The following is a 20699-nucleotide window of genomic DNA, read 5'->3' on the forward strand; positions in this document are numbered from 1 at the left end:
TCACAGTTATTCAGGGCTCAGGTAATGACCAATCATGGCTCAGCTTCAGAAAACAAGTGAGCCTTGACTGGCCGTTATCTGAGCCCTCAGCAACTGTGATGTAATTTTTAGTTGACAGGAGTGAGAAAATGGCTGCCCCCTGATATGGCTAAAAACATGTGGATTCTACTACTTAACTCATTCCGCCAACCCAATATTAATCAGAATGCCATGTTTCGATTATTGGTCCTGCATAGAACATATTCTTGTTGAGAAAATTTGGGGGTAGACTTTCCCTTTAAGGTTTTGCTGCAGAAAAGCTGGTAACAAATGCATATTGTACATGGGATTAATGGATGTTAATTGTTACGCATCATTAAATGTGTTTTTTATATAATTTATTACAGAGGATAATTATTTGCCAGATGTCTGTCTATCAATTATGTCTCATTTACTTGTCTTCACTTAAGCTGTGAGGTCATCAGTTTATACCAACATGACGGAGTACAATCTGTTGCTGAAAGAAAAAAAAGCCCAGAGTCCTAATTAGTGTGAAATGTACCTCTTCTAATATTTGTCCCTGCTTGAAAGGTGAGGCAGTTTAATATTGTGTATTTACTTGATGACACACCATCACCTTGGCAAGTCTTGCCAAAAAACAAAGGTGACTCAGAAATGACAGTGTATTGATTTAGTAAATTTAGTTTGAATATTCATTTACTAAACCATGTTGGTTATAATCAAACCACTCCTACAATAAACACATGGAAATTAATCAACACTGACATTTTCTTTTCAGTGCCAGCAAATCAACCCGTTGACAAATTCAAAGCCTTTCACTTTGAGCCACCTTCTCAAATTTAAGCAGCAAAGGCATACAGGTAGCAATGAAAGTGTCTTGAATTGTTCATGCAAGTTGAAGGGAGTGACCGTATTAGATAGTTGAAGCTATAATACTATCATATCAAACACCACACTAATGAAACACTCCAGTGTGTTTTAGCAACACCCTCTCCTAAACACGCGCTCAGTTTCCCGTTGCCCACTCAAAGGACATGTCAAAAAGAGGAGGGGGGGTCGGCATGGGGTGATGGATAGAGGGTGTGTCATGTCTCCTGCTTCTCATCATACTGTCACGGCCACCAGTCCAGCGCCTCTCCTGTCACATGCACTCTGCTCACACTCCACCCAAGCCCAACCATGTCACATAGGATAAACGCAGTCGAGATGCACATACTCACAGATGCACACCTGCTTGACAAGCCCTATTTATTAATATCCAAATAGAACTTCACGTTAAAAAATGTCATATTTCAGATAGTAAATGACAGAGAAGGTAGGGCTTCTTGTATGAAGCTGAATGTATGCAATAAAGTTTAAGCATCCCGCCCATAGTTATAAATTGAGAGTTACATTGTCATGACCTTGCCCATGTTAATGAACGTTTGCTCATAATCTTATTTTGTCATGTTTCAGACCGGATGGAATTGGTACTGTAACTGTGGAGGAAAAGGAACGTTTTGAGGAGATCAAAGAAAGGCTTCGAGTGTTATTGGAAAACCAGATTACGCATTTCAGGTAAGAAATATATCCGGTGCTCATGACAAACCGAAGAGCGGCATGATTGACCAAATGTTACACTATCTCCGAAGGTATTGCTTTCCATTTGGGCGACCAGAGGGTGCATTGAAAGCAACTCTATCTTTGCTTGAAAGGGTGAGTCTTTGGTAGATTATAATATTTTGTTTTAATTTTCTAGTCACATAGTTCGTTCGAATGCTAATTTTATTGTGCCCATATTCTATGTTCATGCTGTGATCATAAAAATGTTTTAAGGTGGATCAGACTTTCATCCAAATATTTTATGAATAATAATGATAATAATAATCCATTTATTTTGTAAGCGCCTTTCAAGACCCTCAAGGTCACTGTATGTCAATCAAACAGATAAAAAAGAGAAAGATAAAATATGGAGCAATGAAGTTAAGGTGACAAAACAAGTTTGGATTTGAATGTGATGAGAGCGTATGAATTCTGGCTGGAAAGTGGCAGTGTTCACTAGAAATAATATAAAATGCCATTCTAATCACTTTTTTTTAAAGTAAAAGAAACATCTCATTCAGAGGTTAATCTCTTATGTTCACTTAAACAATATTGTTTTCCATGCTTTGGGAATGGCTGAAAGTAACTGATTAAATCTTAAATTAAATAGAAAATTGTTATATTAGATTATACTAGGGCTGTCAAAATTAAAGCGTTAACTTAAAAAATAATTACTTCAAAAATAATTTGCATATCTTGCAAAGCCAAATTTAAACACTGTACCATATTAGCTGGACATCTTTAGCACATGATATAAAAACAAAACACTCTGCTTAAGTTACCACTGGGCCTCTTGCAAACCAACACTGCTGGAGTGTGGTGATTACAACTATATGTACTGTATAAGTTTTGAGAAATGTTTCAAAGAAAAATTCATGTAAAGAAATACTCCATTCAGATCGTATTCAAGAAACAAAGAAAGGATATAAGCCGCAGTTTTCTATGTTGAAAAAAATGTGTTGTACTGTGAATGCACATACAGGACATAAACAGATTGTTAAAACAGTGCCTTTTAACACGGCAACTACTTTGCTAATTGAAACAGAACAGATCCAAGAGAAAAAAAAAATAATACAATTATGCCGCGATTTTCATATGATCCGATTAGTCGACTAATCATGAGTACTGTTGGTGATTAGTCGACTAGTCAAATAATCGTGTCAAAGGTAACATCCTTGGTACGCCAAAATGTTCAGCAGGACGAAAAGCCGCTGCTGGAACTGGCACATAAATTATCAGTGGTGTGGATAGGCAAACATAATTAAGTCGGCAGTGGTAATCATCAGTTTATTCTGCAATTACTACCATTGATGACTATGGATGCCACACCGGCCAAGCAAAATGACAATGCTCTGGTCATGCACGGATTGCTGCGTCATTTTCCACACAGCTATGTCTCATGAGTGTGCCACATTGAAATGAGAGGAGACACTTAGACTGGTGGTGAATGGAGTCATCTAAGTTCACACCCATAATGGCGAAAACCACCCTTTTTTTTTAATGCATGCATCTGGGATATCACCAACACCCAGTCTAACCTGGGTCGATGCAGATTTAGAACATGCGCCATGCTGGACTTGCACCGGACACAAAAATTGAGAGTAGAGTGCCTCGGTACTTGATAATGTTTATTGGTATACAGAAAATGAAAGACAATTTCTTTCTGCAAGGTATTGATGAAAGATGTTGTCACCCCGGTTCCACAAGAAGAAGTCAAAGCTGTGATCCGTAAGTGTCTGGAGCAAGCAGCTCTGGTGAATTACCAGCGCCTGTCAGAATACGCTAAACTGGAAGGTAAGCTGCTCATACATCATTGCTACCAATGTGGTATGTTGGTACTGTTGCAATATGAAACCTCCCTTTACTAATGGAAACACTTTCTTTACTCAGTATAATGTATTTTGACTCAAACGTTATGAGTAGTCTAATATCATAAATAGAGGTTTATAATTCCTGCCTGAATCTGTTCCTGGATTTATTTTTCTTTTTTTCAGGTTTAATTTGATTTCACCCATATTATTCTATATTAAATATTCTTATATTTTTTTTCTTCACAGCCTCCCCAATTATATACTATTTTTTACATTGTTCTTTTAAGTGAAAAGTGCCTTATATGTATGCTCCCTCTGCCTGTACCGTTCAATAGTTGCAAATGAACAGTAAGTAAAAATGCATTCAATTTTCCACTATTCTCTTTGCTGGCTTCCACCATACCTCGGCTTCTCTTTCAGCTGAGTCCTATATTGGCTCAATCTGTAGCTGGTCATTCTTACAGCTGAATAGATGCTCCCCTCCCTTTGCCTTGCTCTCTGATGACCATACTCACCTCTCCCTTCTCCTTGTCTATTGGTACTTGCTGCTTACTCCCTGGTGTTTAACAACAGGAAGTCCAATAAACAAATCATAATAAGACTGCGAGGGCAGCTCATATTTGTGTTGGAGCAGGTTTTCTTTAGTAGACATCATTTGAAAATAAATAACTAAATAAATAAAAAGTATGGGCCCTATTTTCGTGCAAGTCTAGTGCAAAGTACTGTCTAACTGTATGGGTAAAATTTTCGTTGTGGAACGGGACGTAGCCGACTCCCGGCCAGTCGTAGCAGATCCCTCACCTCATTTGCATTAAAAATCAGTGCAATCTGATGCATGCAGCGCTTGATGTTGCTGAAGCAGAAATAGATTCACAGGAGTCCATGCATCTCATTGGCACATGATAAGTGTAGTTATACAAGTAGACTGAAAGATCTCCCCTTGCGGATGATACAGTCGGCCGCCGATCTGATTTGGGCAATTAGAGACCACCTTGCCCCCACCACTGTGCGGCCGCGTGTTTTGATTTAGTCTCTTTTTTCTCACCAATTTGGCATGTGTACCGGAGCACTGTGCGGAAATAAAAAAAAAAACACTCTCTGCCGGAACTCATAGCGACGCACAGCGTAGTCAACCAAATTTACAAGCTCGCTTAATTAGACATGCCCCGGCACAAAAATAAATAATGAAACTCATTGGGTCTTATATCTTGAAATGTTTTTCTTTCGGATGTTATTTATCTACCTGACTTGTTTAAGCGGCCGTCTCACCTTCTTCATAGTGTCACATGGTGGAAGGTGAACATCAGTTCATAAAGACAAGTCACACACCATAAGGTGAAACTCAGAAGAAGTCGAAAGACTTCTGCCGAAATATGTCAAGTAAATAAATAACAACCTAAAAAAAAACACCCTATCTGAGCTAAAAGGGTCTTTGACGTTCCCACCATGTTTTCCGCGCGCCTCTCCGGCACTGAATTTTACAGGAATGAGATGAGCCGCTTTCACTGGCCGGGAAGCAGGTTGACTTTGTTCAAACGGCACAAATGCCAGTTTCTACTTCCACGAGTCTACAAAAACACCAAAGACCTCAAATTTTCCCATTGTGGGACTAATAAAGGACATCTTTATCTTTATCAAAGAAATCTCCACTCATGCACCTTGTGAGATTGCTTTTTAAGAAATCAGGGCCAAATTTGTCAATGCCACCAAATCTTTTCTTTCAATGCACATGTAAATGTTTTTACAGTTCTTCCCTCATTAATTGAACATGATATTCAGAGCTGTTTTTCCAAAAACTGGTGATTGTTTAATTGAATGACTGTTGTAATCTCGGGCACGGTGGCCCGACTGGTTAGCACGATGGCCTCACAGTGAGAGACAGCAGCGGTCATGGGTTCGATTCTGGCTCCGGCCTTCCTGTGTGGAGTTTGCATGTTCTCCCCGTGCCTACGTGGGTTTCCTGCGGGTACTCCGGTTTCCTCCCACATTCCAAAAACATGCATAGCAGCCCGATAGAGCACTCTAAATTGCCCCTAGGTATGAGTGTGAGCGTGGATGGTTGTTCGTCTCTGTGTGCCTTGCAATTGGCTGGCAACCAGTTCAGGGTGTACCCCGCCTACTGCCCGAACATAGCTGGGATTGGCTCCAGCGCTCCCCACGACCCTAGTGAGGAGAAGCGGAACAGATAATTGATAGATGTCACCAGAATACACACTGACAGTTACGTCAACCTACACACCTGTCAGGACCAAATATTGTAAGTGGGCAGAACACCAGTCAACTGACAAAATGTTAATTTAACTTAATATGATGAAAAATTTAACTTGATATGATTAAAAATTGAGTGATTAGTATGTTCTGATTTTTTTAATCAACAAATATATAGCAAACATGCCAAAAATATCCAAAATGAACAAATATCAAAACACTCACTTAAATGTGGCCATTTAAGATGATGTCTATAAAGAAACTTCACCTGCCTTACACCAAACTTAGGAAGTCAAACTTTAGCATCTCTCTTCCGATTACCTCCCCCAAAACCTCTCCTCTCACATAACTTGCTTCTTGACATCTGAGGAAAAAACATGCAGTCTTTTCGAACGGCTTCTGCTCTGTGGAACGAATGGTTAATCCAAGGTAGACTGCCCAACAAACTTAGCAACCTCCAGTTAACAAGAAACAACACAGTTCCCATTTAGATAACAAATGTTTAAATACATTATATATTATTTTATTGATCTACAAATTACACTGTGTTGCAATAAAACTTTTGTTTGTTTTTTCCTAGCTTTGTGTTGACACACCAGAGAATAAAGTGGTACCTCAAACTGTGACTGCAAGCTGTTGTGTGACATTAGTAAATTACATTTCACATGTATATTTGCACTACTTATCCCCAGTGTTCAAATTGATGCCATCATAAGACCTCTATGAACTGTGCAAGCAACGTCACACCAGCTTGATATTGATATGTTTAAAAACCAGTAAATACTTTAACTCACTTTAATGATGAATGAAAAGTGATAAAACACATTTCACTCGTATTCTTAACTGTCAAAATACAAAAAAGTACTTCTGTGAGGTCAGATACACATTTTCTGTTGTACAAGGACGCACGATTAGGTTTAAAGGCATTTGCCATGCCCACTCCACACTCCACGGCCAACTTCACATCGTCCGCAAGTGGACATCTTAGAGTTTCTTTTGAAATGTACTTTGTACGTACCGATTTCCTGCATCTATCTCACATAGACAGGCAAACAAGTTGGCTGCATTCCCTCCCACAGCAGCGGAAATGTCCCCATATACCTCTGCCATTCTAGGCTTATACCAAAAAAAAAAACCTCCACCCAATTATTTCTAATCTGGAAATGATGCTGTGAATTATTCATTTAGAAAAGAAAATAATCATTCAGTCATAAACAATCCAAACCACAGTTAGACCGTGATGATATACTCGCTTGTGTGTACAAAGGATCCATTGGATAATTATACATAAAGCACAAACTGATACAACATTTGACCCAAGAAGGCACATTTGACTGAAATTGAAAATGCCCATTTCAACAAAACAAATACCAAATAAATAGTTTAGAATTGGCTCTGAAAACCTTGGTCGAACCCCACTGACCTTAATGGTCATCCTCTCTGACCCGGGCTTGTCGCATGCCTCGGTATCCTCCCTCTTTCTCTGTAGGGAAAAAGAGAGAGATGTATGAGCATCCTGTCTTCTGCTTGGCGTCTCAAGTGATGGATTTAACCATTCGTGAGTACTTCCCTCATTTCCCAGCCTCATCCTCTACCTTCATGTTGCTCTTGCATCCAGCATGCGCAGCCACCACCAGTAACCTTACAGTTTTGTTTTTAACTTGTTCAAATCTTTTGTTTGTCTGAAATGTCTACTTGTCAATTTCTTGACAGATCTTTGATCGTATTTTTCCTGTACTGCCCTAAAGCGCATTGTCTGTCTGCAACTTGAATGCATTTTTACTTTGCTTATGTTGTATCCGCTTCCGTGTTTAAGATCATGATACACACGAGAGGACAAAAATCATTTTTAGGTCTCCAAGTGACTCTTTCACACAATAACTTGGCTAGTCAACAAACTTCAAATTGAACAATGTTGTAGCTGGTATGTATATGCTGGTTTCTAATCACATCACCAGATGATCATGGCGTTGATTCTGTAAGTTATAACTGACTTCAATACTAGAATTGCTCAAAATGTAGTTTTTTTTAATGTTTTCTGTTCTTCTATTTTTTTTTCATTTATTGGGACTTACTATTCTACAAAATGAACATTACATTTCTCTCTTCCTCCCCGAATTGTTCCTTGTTTTATATACCTCCTTTCCTTCTTTGTAACCTGTCTCGAAAGTGGACAAATGTCATGAAAAAATGGAGGATTCAGGTGATACGTCCATTCTACCTTTACTGTTAGTTTTACCCTGGCTAGAAATTAGGATGCCTTATTTTGTTGCACTCTAAATATTTGCATACAGCAACCCGACTGTTTAGAAGATGGAGATGCCTTAATCTGACTGAAATGTGAGAGGTGTAAATGTACGAAGTCTAATGTCATGAAGTGGAGTGAACAAATTTGCTGCATGTAAACAGTAAATTGGTCTGTACTGGGACAAAGTGTTCCTGTGCAACAGCTCCTTTTTTTGGAGGTAGAATGCACAAAAATGAAAGACTTGGAAAAGCATTGAAAATGTAGCATCGGGCTGTTGCATGCATCTAATTTATAGCAGAACAAAAACATACAGTGTTCATTATGATGTCAATTATTTGACCTCGTTGATCATCTTTATATCTTTTGTGACACTCTGAGGAAAAAAGCTCAATACTCTCTGAGTAGATGCTTTATGAACATTACTGATCTGATGACATATGGCCAATAATTCTATGAAGTCCGTGTATACTGTAATATAGAGTATTTAAGGCAGCATTGCAACTTTCCCATTTTTTCAGGTGTAAATAGAGGCTAACTTTTGTAAAACATGAATAACTTCTAAGAAGGGACATGGTTAAGCGGAAGTATTTACTGCTTGAATGTGACTCACCAGACTTCACTAAACTTCCAGTATTTATACTTCCTCTCAACTCATGCATCTTTTCTTTAAACACCCCTTGTTGAAGTTGGTCCTCCTTTGGAGGGAGTGTTGGACAAAAGCCAAAGAAAAAGTAAAATGCGCTGTCTTTCATGTGATTTTTAGCACATACAAAAGACTTTGTGCAGCTATAAATGAGTCTTGTTCCCCAAAAATTCTTTTGAATTAAAAATTGTGCAATCTCAGTCTAACGTATTGGGACACTTGATTCAGGTGAATATTATATAATAGGTATGCATGTTGACTAAAATTTCACCCCCTTAAAAGACTCTGTAGTGATTTAAGGGCTTTTGTGTCATGAGATTTACTACAAATTGGCACGCCCCCTTTTGTTATTGTTTCCGGTCTCAGCTGTCTACGTCACAGCAGGGAGGCAAGCGTCTTAATATTGCTTACCAATACCGTTCCTATCTCTTTGCCACTTATGCAGGCTGAAGCGGACAACAGCAAGAATGCGCACATGAACCCTGATTGGTATATTTCGGACATTTAGCTATGCTAAAGTTTTGTTGAGTCTCTGGAGGCAGCCGACGGCGGGCAGCTGCCGGCAGCCAGGCATGGATGTAACTGCCTGCCTGCTGCTGCAGTGGTGTTAGAAGTAACAGCACTGATAAAGGCATTAATTAACTCTGTGTCCCGTTACCAGAACAGCTTCTTACTGTCTAGACATGCGGCTCTGTGGCATCGAGTACGTTGGCGTCACATTGTAAGTCTGCGTCGATTTCAGATAAACACGTCATCAACAAACCGTGGAGGTGGCCTTTTTTAATATTCCACACTCCATCACAGAGCCTCATCACAGGTACCGCTTTAAGCCGGTACTGCTTTGGGAGCGTCAATGACAGATAGCGAGCTTCATGACAACATCGGTTGTCGAGTTTAAAACATCCAAGCATGCCTGCGCACGACCCTAGTGAGGCCTACTCCACAGCTGAGTGTGGTCACACTGGACGGATGAATGGTGTCTGCGTTTTATTAAAGAAAACAGACAAGTCATGTGAGAAAGTGCACATAAGCGGCTCATTTCCTCATTCTCTTTAAGTCAGCCATGGAAACGCAAATTGTTTTGTGATGTTTTCAGTAAAGAAGAGGTGGGCCGAATTAGAGATGTCCTTGAGAAGAGAGAGTATTTTGGAGCCAGTTAGTACCGTTATTTTGACTTTATTAGCGATGTATTTACGATTACTTTAAATGAAAAAAATTGTGATCAGTTGCTGGCGTGACTCCCACCAAGACTTGGAAGGAAGAGAGAGAGCATGGCCATATCCCTTAATTTTAGGGGGCGGTTTTCAAATTGCTATTAATTCTGTGATTTCTCCAAAACAAATACAATAGAAAATGCAAGCTAATATAACTTTTCCTGATAAAAGAATGCACAAAATGAGCTTGACATGAAAAATGGACCATTGTTGCTGGCTGATCTTTTTATCCAAAGTATGTACTGATTTATGTCCTAATCCTGGCTATTAAACCAGAATCACAAGAAACAGTGTTGAAAAATTTTCTCCCTCATTAGTACTTTTACAAGACTTCTAGGACTTATCCCTACATGCATCAGAGTTGTTTTTTCCCATTTGGTGATGCAACACTAAAACATTACAGGAAAGATGAAATAAGTTGTATTCCATCAAATTCTGACCTTGTGGCATAAGACACATCAATGTGGGATGTCCTAGCAACTCCTCATTATAAGAGTACAGAAGTCCCATTCTGTGGGAGCTGTCAGCCATGTTAACACGGCTTGAGCTCCTGCAGGCAAATAACCATCAGCCATGCAATTGTCTTGTCCACAACATCACTGAACCACTTGAGTATGCCAGTGGGTGGACTGGATGGGCATGACCCTGACGTGACCAGTTTAACGCCAACAAAAAGTATGTTTTGGGGGGAAAATCTTGGTGAAGAGCTACATTGCATCAAGTTTAATAAGGTAGACAACATATATGTGGTTTACAGTATGTACTCTATGTAAGCACATAGAAAATAGTGTTTAGCTTAAGATGTGGTTGTGCATAAATGTTTTGAATCTAGAAGAAAAGTTCATTTTATCTGAATGTGTAAAATCCTGTCATACTATTTTCCATATAATTTTGAGATCTTCTTTCTTGAGATTTTATTCCGACAGGATGCTACCCATTTGTTTCCTGAACGTTGTAATGTGGTAATGTTTACACTTTCACTACAAGATTTTTTTTGTGCTCATTCAAAAATAGGAAATGGCCCAAAGGCAAGTACTGAATCTGATATTTACAGCTCAGAATCCAGGCCATACAGTACAACTTCACCTACCCACTTCACAACTCTATTGTAAATGATAATGCACAAGCCAATGGCCAATAAATCAAATGGATAATGTTTTTTAATGCAATCAATGATGCTACAGCATCACAGTCCAAATTACGTTGGAGTGCATTATCATGCTTATACCATGGCCATGAAATTAGAAACCAAGGTATGATTGGCAGCTTTAAAAAAAATAAATAAATATATATATATATATATGTATAAATATATATATATATATATATAAATATATATATATATATACATATATATAGTATGTATTATTCCTATTAGGCATCAAACAATTAAAAGTGAGTAAATTAGTCGATATTCGCCATGGTATAATTCCATTCCACTCACTGTACATGATAGCGATGCATCCCATAAGGGCCGTCTCAAACTATTCATAAGAATATGATTTTTAACATCATTTGCACAGTTGGGCAATTTTGCTTGATCGTATCAATATGAATTTACTGTGAGTGCTGAATACAAAAAGCCTGGTTTTGAATATGGAGCAAATCAAAATCCACAATTTTCTTAGAACACAATATCACTACATTACTGCATGGTGAGTGTTGAATGTTGTTTGCATCCCTCATGTCGACTATATTTTCTCTTGATGTTGCCATCAAACTGCTGCCACACTCACAGAAATGTGACACATTAGTTTAGTAATAGGACATTACTACTTGCTGACTTCAAACTACTTTTACCTCTAATTGACACCTCCAGATAATGGTATACTGGCTTTGTAAGTTTTCATTTTAAAATTGTAACTGTCTTTTACTGTTTTGACTGTGAAAACACATTCTCAAACACCAGCCAGCAGTACTTAAAGCATGCTCTAATTTTTGGAAATGTGTGCATGAGATGATCAGTGTAATAGAGTCTGAACGAAGGATCGCTTTGAAGGCCAACTTGTTCAAAATTAAAAATATGTGAAGAACTTCATCTTTTAGCTGCAGTTATTGGCATTAGGCAAAGTAACTTGCATGTTCCTTATGTAAAATCTAAATTTCAAAGAATCGTATTTATTTACCTCAAGGATGTTTGCCACCTGTGCATCGGTTGCATGCATTATACTTATGTATAGCCCTTTCATAAAGAAGCTTAAGATTGTATTTAAAATGAGATTCTAAAATTTGACCTTTGTGTGACAGAGAATGTTGGTCGATTAGTCACACCCGCAAAAAAACTGGAAGACACCATTCGCTTGGCTGAGCTTGTAATTGAGGTGCTACAGCAGAATGAGGAGCACCATGCTGAGGTCTGTGTGAATGCACACACACTCTACACACACACACACACTATATGAAAACACTGCCATATCATTTTGTTAATAGTAATGTCTTCTAAAGTAGTTTAAGCACAATTCTCAATTTGGGTTGCTACAGAATTGTAGTTGTACAAAATGTTTGTCAACAGTCAGTGCAGGATACTTCTGTTTTGCAGATCAGTGATGTGACTACCATCCCGAATAATGGAAATCTGCAAATAATTCACAACCATCATACTTGGATTGAGGAAAATTTTAACCCCAAAAATTATTGCGAATATACGTTTTCCACGAACAATGGTAGTTGGCTCCCACCTCCCAAAAATATATAAAATATTGATCAATGTTGAAAAATGGGTCCTAAAACAAATTGTCCCATTTGGTTAATGTAAAAACAAATAATAAACGGTGTGAGGTATGTGTATGTATATGCAAATGATGTATATGTGGTATAATCATTCTGTCAACTGGTTCTAGGCAAGCCCAACTTACATCTGACATGCTTTTACATGATACTGTGACGCTGCAAGACACTAGCGTCATTAAAAGCACCAACTTTACAACTCAAGAGCGCACGATTCATCCCCACCAAAAGAAGCAACAATGTAACCATACACAACTAGAAATGTCACCACTTTAACTATTAAACTGTTTGTACAAAGTAACACGTTATTAGTGGCATGAAAACACATTTAAAAGTCAGAATTGTAACGACAGCAAAGCATTCTGGGAAAAACACACTACCAATCCCAATGACATAGTTTGATGACCAACAAAGAAGCAAAAAAAAAAAAAAAAAAAAAACAAATGTGAAAATATAATTACTGTAGCTGTTGTGATGGTGGAAGCACTGAACTTTAGAATGAAACTGCACTGACTAAATTGCTACAATAGCCAACTAACAACACCCACTTGATCAGATTACCATCCTTGTGGGCACTCGGTGTTAAAAAATAAATAAATATACGCGACTTCTTGATAAAGTATCCAATATTCATATGTTCAGGGCTAAATCCTCCCATAGGTAGTGCATACAACCATCTTCTAAGCATTTGGGTAAATTCATCACCGTGTACAGTTCAGCTCCTTGTGAGTGTTAAAGAAAGGACTGTAAAGTGGGTGTGCATTAAAGAAAAATGCTTCTGATGTGCTTGACAGTAATAAGACCCTTGGTTGCAGCTCCACTGAGACCATTCCATGGGGATGTATGAGTGTGGCACTGCTTAATGGGTTCTTTTTTTGTGGGTAATTTGACGAAGGAGCTGTGAGTAAGTGTTTAAGTACTGTAGCTCCATACTGCGACTGTCAAGGAGCTGCTGTTTTCTCTGTGGGCCAACAAGGAAGCCTGTGATTGTACGTGCCTAAGCACATCTTTTTCTGCTTCAGTTTATATACAGCAGGTCAGACGATGAAGTGTATCTATGTGTGTCAGTTTGTGTACATATATATTTTGGGTGGGTGTTTCATAAGTCTGTACTACTTTCATTTTGTTATCTTTCTCGACGACTGTTGAACATACTGTATGAAAAAACAACTTATATTTCCTGAAACCTATTGATCTCGATCCGGCTCTTTTCCTCAATGTTGCAAATGCAGTAAAGACCTACAAACAATAGTTAATTGGTACTGTAATGCAATGTCAATAAGGCCACACATTATATTACACAGCAGCAAAGGTACAAGGACTGCAGCTGCCATTGACGAGGTGGGGCCATAACTATCCATCCATCCATCATCTGTACCGCTTCTCCTCACTAGGGTCGCGGGGGGGGGGCTGGAGCCTATCCCAGCTATCTTTGGGCAGTAGGCGGGGGACACCCTGGTTGCCAGCCAATTGCAGGGCACACAGAGACGAACAACCATCCGCACTCACACTCATACCTAGGGGCAATTTACAGTGTTCAATCGGCCTGCCATGCATGTTTTTGGAATGTGGGAGGAAACCGGAGTACCCGGAGGAAACCCACGCAGGCACGGGGAGAACATGGGGGCCATAACTAGTGATGGGAAAATGAAGCTCCAAATTTGTTCCATGAATCAGTTGTTAATTTTTTTACTCCTCTGGATGGCAGTCTCTGTTCACCATTGGGTTGAAAGTACACTACTTGCCATTTCTTAAACCCCTTTATTTAAGACGACAGTGCAATCTAGAGGAGTCAAAAATACAACAACTGGTTCATGAAGAAAATTTGAACCTCGATCCCCGGCTCCAGCCTTCCTGTATGCATGTTCTCCCCGTGCCTGCGTGGGTTTTCTCCGGGTACTCCGGTTTCCTCCCACATTACAAAAACATGCATGGTAAGTTGATCAAACACTCAAAATTGTCCCTAGGTGTGATTGTGAGTGTGCGATTGGCTACTGTCTGATGACAGTTGAGCTTAGCTACAGCAGGCACACGGCCGTCCTGAGGAGAAGCAACTTGGAAAAGGGATAGATGGATGTTTTTTAGTGTCGAGGACTCTTCTGCAGGTTGTATGTGTTCAAGTTATATATTCTTTGGGCACTTCTCAAATTAGGCGCACGATGGATCCCTGCGTCAGCAAACTATTGGTGTCACACAGGCTACAATGTGCTGCATCGTCGTTACCTTTGAACACCTCACTGTCATACGTCAATCTTGAGGTAGTGGCCGGGGAGGGGATATATATATATATATATATATATATATATATATATATATATATATATATATATATATATATATATATATATATATTAGTGTTATATAAATAAAGCTGAGTTGAGTTAAGTTTAAGTCTCGCTCGTCTCCTCTACTCTATCTGAAGGCCTTCGCATGGTGGTCAGACCTGATGGTGGAGCACGCCGAGACCTTCCTGTGTCTCTACTCGGCTGACATGGATGCAGCTCTTGAGGTGCAGCCGCCTGACAGCTGGGACAGTTTCCCCCTCTTTCAACTACTCAACGACTTCCTGAGGGTTGACTGTGAGTAAGGGGAGGGGGAATGGCTTACCTAGTTCTGCAGAATATAGGACTCGATTCAGTACTCATATGAATAAAATATGGATTGTCACAAAAGAATTTATACACATTAAGGTGTTGTGTATATATATATATATATATATATATATATATGTGTGTATATATATATATATATGTATATATATATATATATATATATATATATGTATATATATATATATATATATATATATATATAAAACAGGCTTATAACAGGTATTTACTTGAATAATATATTGGAATTGATGCAAAATCACCAAATATGAAGTATATTTAATTCAAAGACTCTTCTAATAGCTTTCTTGGATTCTTGAATACGATCTAAATGGAGACATCTTTACAGACATTTATTTTCGAAACATTTCTCAAAACTGTCCAGAAGTGCCACACTCCAGCAGTGTTGGTTTGCAAGACCCAGTGGTAACTTAAACACAGTGTTTTGTTCTGAGACGTGCTAAAGAAAGCTAATATGGCACAATATTTGCAAAATATGAAAATTATTTTTTAAGTAAATCAAATTGAGTTAAAATTTTTGGGATTAATCACCTGAGTTAATGCTTTAATTTTGACAGCCCTAATATATATATATATATATATATATATATATATATATATATATATGAAAATGAGAGCGAGAAAGAAAGAGAGAGAGAGAGCGATAGGTTTTCTAATAATTCAGCATTGCTATGATTTTTTTTTCTAAATGATGCCCCATGATTAAGTATTTAAGACACGAGTGTTTGATCTAAATAAGAGTAGGTAGTTAATAGGTTGTGTCCAAAGGAAATACAGTATCATATTCATTATATATCATTATATATCATTTTAAACCCAAATGAGGTTAATAAAGGTGCTTTGCATGTTCTTAGAATTTCCCTTTATGGGTAATGGTGGCAAGTAAATTAATATATTATGTATGAATAGGTTATTTTCATTCATTATGTTGCCAACAAATAGTTAGCTGATCTCAATCACACAAGAGGGCTCTGGCATTTTCACACTGTGCAATTCACAATTAATTCATTTGCATGTAACTAAAGAGCATTTCACTGCTCACAGGTTTAACACTGAATGATTTAACAAATTCATCAAAACAATGGTTATTTGGTTCTTCTTTTCTTGAAGAATACATGTTTGCAGAATATGCAAACGTGAAAGGGGTTTCAGATGCCATTTTTGTTGTAGTTTGATGTGTTTGATTCTGGCACTGGTTTGTGTCTAGATGTGATCTAGAATTGTCAATTCTTCTGTGGGTGAGCAAAATGTAAACTGTAAATGTATTATAATTAGTGTATTCATCCAAACGAGTATGCGCGTGCGTGTGTGGGGGTGCGTGTGCGGGCGTGTGTGTTTGTGTGTGTAGGTGTTTGACTGAAGATAATGGTCACATCTTGACTTTGGTTGCTGCAGGCCTGCAATCTCTATAATGAACTGCATTCTTGCCTGAGGGAGCACCATGGCCCTGTCTGTGGTAAAGGATACGCTTCACTCTTCACAATTCCAACTCAGTCAGTTGGGCGCTAATTGTCCCTGGGGATTGTGCCCCCTTTTCTTTAATCGACTGGGAGTCAAGGAGAAGTCAGATTGTAATCCACTCATTTGTTGTAACGAAGACAATTACAAGTCTGCTTATTTGGTAGTGCCTCAAATGGGCCCCACTTCGTAATACTGAAAATGTCAATTGAAATAAACAGTAATATACAAATGGACAGAGTGAACAATTCTTCTATGAGCAATTACAAATAGTTAAAAATTCTCAGTTTAAAATTGAGTACACGTTGCATTTTTTAACAGTCAATGTGATGCGACAGTATCAAAGTATAGACAAGCACTTCAGTTTCACTGACATCATGACGGATCACCAATTACTTTTCTGATGTGTAAATAGCCCAAAATATGTGTTCACAAAGACATCACAGGCAGAAAACAATCTCTACGATACAATCAAAGACACAACATCATCTGTTACCCAAGCACATACAAACTGTGTCTTGATGGAAATATCTTTTCCACAGAAGGTCATCTGATCCGGTGCCCCTCAGCAATGCACTTATGTAGCAGTAAATAGCCTTAGTACCAGACAGGCGCCAAAATCAGGTTGCCATTCGAGGAGTTAATGAGGACCAAAGCAGTCGTGCTTGGGTCGCGGCAAGCCCTGCAAACACACTCCTGGACACAACACATCCAAGTGGACAACAGCCGCTGAAGTGGCTAATTGGGAAAGTGGCACTCACGGAACACAACAAACATTGCACCTACTGTGTATCACTGACCTTGACTCCAATGCCAATACACACAAACACATACATGCTCAGAGGGGGAGAGAAAAACAAAGAGAGAGAGGGAGAGGAAAAGCAAGCACGCTGCATGGAGCCGTGAGCCATCACTTTAGCACACACTGGCCTCCATTTTATCTCCTGGGGTCTTTGTCAGTGTTGCCTTTTTACCAGTTGGAAGCTGGCTGAGACAGGGGGAAGTGTGTGTGATTGGTTCTGATGAAGAAATATCCTAACAATTTAAGCCAAGCCTGGATTGGACGCATACTGCTTCTACTGTGTCAAATCATCAACCACTGCTGACATGTTTTAGTATTAGTTTCTGAACCAAATTTGACAAGTTTTATAATATATTCCCAAATTGTTCATTTCACTCAGTAATGTTCAAAGCTGTTTTTAATATAAACTCAAAATTTCACAAATTGTCAGTTATCCTTGCTCAGCTGATTAAATATGCATTAACATTCACAGTTGTTATTTTTCTGTTAACAGACAATCTTTGCAATGGGAAGTTCCACAAACACCTGCAAGACCTGTATGCCCCACTGGTGGTGCGTTACGTCGACCTGATGGAGTCCTCCATTGCTCAATCCATTCACAGAGGCTTTGAAAGGGAATCTTGGGAGCCTGTCAAGTAAGGAAAACTTATTGAGCTTTGCTATATCCTCTAATCGGGTAAGCAATTATTTACACAACAATGATCATATTACACTGTAAAAATTAGATTAATTAAATTAAACCTTTATGCATCATTTCCATCTGTTTCCTTAAATAATTTGAGTTAAAATAATTTATAAGGTACAGTCCAAGTCAATAGTACTGATGGACAGTTCGGAGTTATTTAACAGGCAAGTTTTTGAAAACCAGAGGGAACCCAAGTGAGCACAGGGAGAACATCGTACTAGTTTTTGTGAATTTGTAATTCAAAAATTCAAAAAAGGTTTTAGTGAAAAATAGGCATACAAGTTTTCCACCCAATAGAAAAGACTTTCTGATTGACTACTAAGGATTATGCATCACAAACATATTTAAGTGGGAACAGTGGAGTCAATGCTCATTGCTCCAAAATAAGCCAAGAACCAAAACATTTTATTCAGCAACTGTTGTGGCTTTATTTCACTTCAAGCAAAAATAAAATAAAACGTTTTAACAACATAAGGACTTATAATAGACTCGTTCTATCATACAGTACCAGAAGTACAAACTATCAAACATTTCTTCTTTACTTGTAACAGCTTGTTTTTATCAGAACCAAGTAGCCTACCGAGGTTTTAAGTTTTTTTAGTAGCCTACCGAGTGTCACAGTCGCCATGGTCCGTCAAAGAAATGCGTGTCAGTGTGTGTGAGCAGATGAACAACCGCAGACGTGTTTGTGTCTTGTTGTGTTAGTGTGTGAAATGCTGTGTGTGGCGCATGCGCCCTGTTTGTTGTCCCGGTGGTGGGCGTGCCCACACAAAGGATAGGTTGCACTAGAATTGCATATTTTGAAAGACAGATGACATGTTCAATAGGAAGGGATGTCGTAAATTTGGAACGTCTGACGAACCACACGCTAAAATTTCGTCAAGTCTCATCTCGTTAACAAAAAATTCATGTACGTCACGTCATGTTTTCATCATCAAAGAACCTTGTTTAGGTCGTCATGTCTCGTTATCGTCGTGAATAAAAAGTGCATTAACAAAATATTTTCTTCATTGAAAACAACACTGGGTGGCTTTTAATTTTTCTATTAAAGTTGCAAGACCATTCAGGTTATATTCAAGAAAGCACCTCTCCGTCAGGGGAAATCGAACCCCGGTCTTTCGCGTGACAGGCGGAGATACCGTCCACTACAGTAATCCCTCGCTATATTGTTAATATAGATGGCTTTTTTACCGCTCTTCTGTCAACATATGAGCACACGCCAAAGTGAAGCAACCCGGAAATTGAATAAAAAAAAAAAAAGATAGAAGAAGAAACATCACGCTTAAAATGAACGCATCGATGCCAAAAGGTGGCACTGCAGGACCACAACTTCCCATCTACACGTACAAACAAACCACAACAATGCATCATTTCAAATGCATTGCAAAATAATAAACAAAAATAAATAAATAAAGCTGGCTATTTTGCGGATTTCACCTATCCCCAGCGATAAACGAAGGACTACTGTGTACTAACGAGGACTGCGGGTATGCACGAAGTTCTACCCATGGTCGGCGTCATTGCCCATCTAAGCACTAGCAAAGGTGTCTTTTCGGTGATTTGACGGCAATGCATACAGAAAATGTTGGTGTTCCTTTTTCCGTACAATAGAGGTTATCATGGTTGCCTAACACTTGAAAGGTCTCCTTTTCGAGACATTGTGGAAGTAAAGCCCAATTGGCTTTTAATTTTGCTATCAAAGTTGCAGGACCTTACAACTTAACTTTACGAAACCACCTCCCTGTTGGGAAATCGAAATCCGGTCTTGGGCGTGTCAGGCGGAGATACTGTCCACTTTATTAACGAGGACTGCTAGAGACCACGAAGTTCTACCTGTGGTCGGCATAACTGGCCTCTCAATAACTGGCAATGTCATTTAGGCGGTTTGACAAAAACGCACAGAGAAAATGCAAGTGAGGCTTTTTATGTAGTGGTTATCATATTCACTTAACACGCTAAGAGTCACAGTATCAAGAGTGGGTAAATGCCAGCCCTGGTGTCTTTGTGTTTAGCTATGGTAGGCACTGCATTGTTGAATATAGAGAACACAACTTCCCGTCAGGCAATTGAACCCGAGTCTTCCACAAAACAGGCGGAGATACTGTCCACTATACTAACGAAGACTGCGGGTTATAACGAAGTTCTACCCTTGGTCAGCGTCATTGCCCACGTAAACGCTGGCAAAGGTGTCATTTCAGTAGTTTGGCGGCCCTGGAAACAGAAAAGGTTAGTGTGCCTTTTTTTGTAATGCCATGGTTATCATTGTGGCCAAACACGTGAATAGCCTCACTTTCAAGAGAGGATGGAAGTTAAGCCATGTTGGCTTATCGGTTTTGCTCTCATAGTTGCAGCAACATAAAGTTTAACTCCACGAAACTACATCCCCATCGGGGAAATAAACCCCAGTCTTCTGCGTGACAGGCGGAGATACCGTCCATTATACTAACAAGGACTGCGAGTATTACTAAAGTTCTACGCGTGGTCAGCGTCATTGCCCACGTAAACACTGGCATTGGTGTCATTTCAGTGGTTTGGTGGCCCTGGCAACAGAATAGGTTAGTGTGCCTTTTTTTGTAATACCATGGTTATCATTGTGGCCTAACACGTGAACAGCCTCACTTTCAAGACAGGGTGGAAGTTCAGCCATGTTGGCTGACCGGTTTTGCTCTCATAGTTGCAGGAACATAAAGCT

At 39.0% G+C, this 20699-nt stretch overlaps 1 protein-coding gene across 6 annotated transcripts in view; it reads left to right on the plus strand.

Annotated features, from left to right (window-relative positions):
• Positions 1-20699, plus strand: part of cadpsa (Ca2+-dependent activator protein for secretion a) — a 200355-nt gene that overhangs the window by 57424 nt on the left and 122232 nt on the right. For 5 of the 6 annotated variants that reach the window (XM_088308092.1, XM_088308093.1, XM_088308095.1 and 2 more), the window contains 7 exons: positions 1456-1557; positions 1632-1695; positions 3252-3375; positions 7090-7158; positions 11953-12059; positions 14855-15011; positions 17816-17957. In XM_088308092.1, the coding sequence (XP_088164218.1) occupies positions 1456-1557; positions 1632-1695; positions 3252-3375; positions 7090-7158; positions 11953-12059; positions 14855-15011; positions 17816-17957 (765 nt within the window). The remainder of the gene's footprint in view (positions 1-1455; positions 1558-1631; positions 1696-3251; positions 3376-7089; positions 7159-11952; positions 12060-14854; positions 15012-17815; positions 17958-20699) is intronic. The other variant, XM_088308098.1, reaches the window with a different exon arrangement.

Source organism: Idiotropiscis lumnitzeri, chromosome 11 (assembly GCF_059441095.1).
Source record: "Idiotropiscis lumnitzeri isolate Australia: NSW breed Sydney's pygmy pipehorse chromosome 11, RoL_Ilum_1.0, whole genome shotgun sequence".
Classification (NCBI taxonomy): Eukaryota; Metazoa; Chordata; class Actinopteri; order Syngnathiformes; family Syngnathidae; genus Idiotropiscis; species Idiotropiscis lumnitzeri.